The 3,469-nt window shown below is 18.5% G+C and overlaps 1 protein-coding gene across 1 annotated transcript; it reads right to left on the reverse strand.

Moving 5' to 3' along the window:
• Positions 1-276: 276 nt before the first annotated feature.
• PRSY57_1347700 (hypothetical protein) lies at positions 277-3,417 on the reverse strand (the record flags this gene model as incomplete). Its single annotated transcript, XM_012909401.2, has 8 exons — positions 277-323; positions 495-575; positions 664-723; positions 799-1,066; positions 1,246-2,021; positions 2,183-2,302; positions 2,440-2,589; positions 2,772-3,417. 8 exons carry the CDS (start codon positions 3,415-3,417, stop codon positions 277-279), a joined length of 2,148 nt encoding a protein of 715 aa, XP_012764855.1.
• Between the last annotated feature and the right edge of the window lie 52 nt (positions 3,418-3,469).

The raw sequence follows: 3,469 nt of genomic DNA on the forward strand, positions 1-3,469 counted from the left end.
AGAATACACAAAAAAAAAAAAAAATAAAATAAAAAAAAAATTGCGTCAATCATATATAAATGTACATTTTAAATGAGGTGTATTTTTATATCTCTATTATTATGTTCTTAAATAATTAAAAAGAGAAAACATGTAGGAATGGGCGCAAATTACTATTGGATTATTATTTTTAATAAGTACATCTTAATAAATATAAATAAACAAAAAAAATATATACAAATATATACATGTAAACTATTATACCACACTTAATTTTGTATTTCTTTTCTTTTATGTTTATTCTTTTTCTTTTATTTCACGAGGAACCCTCCAATAAATTATACCTGCATATTTTAAATTAACGTGAAAATCAAATATATTATATATATTATGCCACATAACCAATATAATTTTTTCATTCCCTTAGAATATAAAATATAAATTTATACTATTTATTATATATAAATATATATATATATATATATATATATAATTTTTTTTTTTTTTTTTAATACTTTCGTCTTTTGAAGCAGAAACGATATACATATTGTCAAATGTAAATAGGCATTTGTGAATTACATTATTATGAGCAACTCCTAAAAAAAAAAAAAAATTTATATATATATAATATATATAATATATATATATATATATATGTAATATCATTTTTCTTGATCTCTTTACCTATATATAAACAAGTGCAACTCTTGAATTCGTAGAGTCTTATTTTATAATCATCTGAACCTTCAAAGTAGTAAAGAATAAAGAACAAAAAATATGTACTCATAAAAAATATACATAATATATAATTTTTCTTACCTGTTATGAAATAGTTCCCTTTTTTATCAATATCTAATGAGAGTACATTATGGAAAGGAGAATAATAAAAATTTTTACTTATGTCATATTTTATTAAATCATAATACATAAATATATTATTATTTCCGCAACATAAGAGAATGTCATATTGATTATTCAAGGATATTTGTTTATATCTTGTATTATTTATATCTATGATTTTTTTAAATAGTGTATTTTCTTGAATATTGTATATGGTTATTAGTCCATCCTCACTACAACTGCATAACTGAAAAAATAAAAGTGGGGCACACAGTAAATATAATACAATAAATAAATAAATATATATATATATATATATATATATATATATATGTTCATATGTTCATATTTAATTATTTTTTAAATTTAAAATTTTTTTTTTTTTATTTTTATTTTTTTTCTTTTTCTTTTTATTTTTCTTTTTACGTATTTATCCGAGTAGAGAATTATTTGATTAATTATAGAAGAATGATAATTTATAGTATTAACGTTAAGGTATTTACCTTTATCAAATTTCCAAAACTTTATATCTCCATTATTTCCAGCAGTAATTAAATCATACTTATTATAAAATATTAACACATTACAAAAATCATAATGTGAGTTTAGAATAACAGTAACAATTTTCATATATTTGGAGGTTAACAAATAAATATTATTATGTATAGATAAAGCAATGTAATTCCCATCGTTTGTAATTTTAATACTATGACATATTAAATTTTTATTAATTTTTTCATAATTTTGCAAACTATTTTTTTTTTTTTTGTTTTCTAATGAATTATTAATTTTAGATTCATGCATTAAATTTAATTTACATAATTTTTTTCGTTTCTCTGTAGGTATATTTAAAAATTTCTTATCATAATAAATGAATTTACCTTTGTCTATATTTTTCAAATATATAGCCTTCTTATCATAAAACTGCCATGCCATAATACTATTATAACTACATGTATACATTATGTAATTATAATTGAAAGGGAAACATAAATCATTGATATAATGGTTATGAATTAATAATAATACATAATGATTATTATTAATAAGATCCATAACATATATTATATTTTCGTAAATACTAATAAACAAGGTAGATTTATTTCTCATTTCTATAGAATTTATAGACCCATACAATTTGGTTTTCCTTAAGACCTTTTTTTCTTCAATATCTATAAGGCTTATATAACCATCACCACTACCTATATTATATATGCACACATATATATATATAAATAAATATAAACATAGACATATATATATATATATATATATATATATATATATATAATTGTATAATTAAATAATGTTATAATATAACATTAACATATATATTCCTGTATATATTTATTTTTTCTTTTACCTGTCATTATTGTGTTGTCATCCAATATTTTTATTACGTTTAATCCATTACCGAATAAATAATTTTCAGGTATAATTTTTTCCAATACTTTGGATTTTATATTTACCACCAGCACATCACCTATATAATAAATTAGATAAATAAGGTTATTTTATTAAATAAATATATGTGTATATTTTTTATTATTACAATATAATATTCATTATATTATTATTTATTTTTCTTTTTCTTTTTTTTTTTTTTTTTTTTTTGTTTACCTGTGGTTGTGCCTAAATAAGCATACTCGTCATTTTCTTTCAACTCTAAGCATACAAATTGTCTTTTATAAATAGATGTATTGACTTCTTCCTCACTTATCAATTTTTTAGAAAAGTCATAATAACATATTTTAATACTGTTTAACTTGGCTTTCCAAAAAAAAAAAAAAAAAAAAAAAAATTAATAAATAAATAAATGAATAAATAAATAAATAAATAAATAATAAAAAAAATTATGAGAAATGAAAAATATTTAAATCGTTTATCATATTGTAAATAAAGAATAAAAAACAATATCACATATATTTATACACACCTCATTTTTTTATTACCTATTACGAAATTATTAGTTTTGTGGAAAAAGGATATATTAGTGTAAGGATAATCGGAATGACATTTATAAATAAATTTTTGATTTTCAATTTGTGTTAATATTAAATATTTATCATCATGCCCACCAGATGATAATAAATATTTCCCATCATTACTTATAGAAATATCAACTGTTCTAAATTTATGTAAAGATAAAATTATAGGTTTCTTTTTATTCTCAAAATCATATATATAAATATTTGATATCAATTTACTTTCCTTACAACAACATATATATTTTTTGTTTTTATCAACATATAATTTATTTATTTCCGATTCGTCGCTTTTGAATATAGTTCGATTATTATCTAAAATATTTTCTTTTATTATATTTGTACCAATTGCATAAATCATAAAAAAATTATATTTTAATTCTTCTCTCTTTAATTCGTAATAATTATGATTTATATCAATATTCTTTAAATTATAAACACTTTTCAATTTTTTCTTTTTTTCATTCTCTAAATATTCTTCTTCTTCAATGTATTTTAATTGTTCTTTATAATATTTTTTATCTATTTCTTTTTCTTTTCGGATTAATATTAGATTATTTGATATGTTACCTTTAAATCCTATATAAGAATCTACGTATAGTTCTTTTTCCATTACTAAGAAGGATTTATTTTATAAAAATATTTATTACACACATAAGCAAAAA

This window comes from Plasmodium reichenowi, chromosome 13 (assembly GCF_001601855.1).
Source record: "Plasmodium reichenowi strain SY57 chromosome 13, whole genome shotgun sequence".
Lineage (NCBI taxonomy): Eukaryota > Apicomplexa > Aconoidasida > Haemosporida > Plasmodiidae > Plasmodium > Plasmodium reichenowi.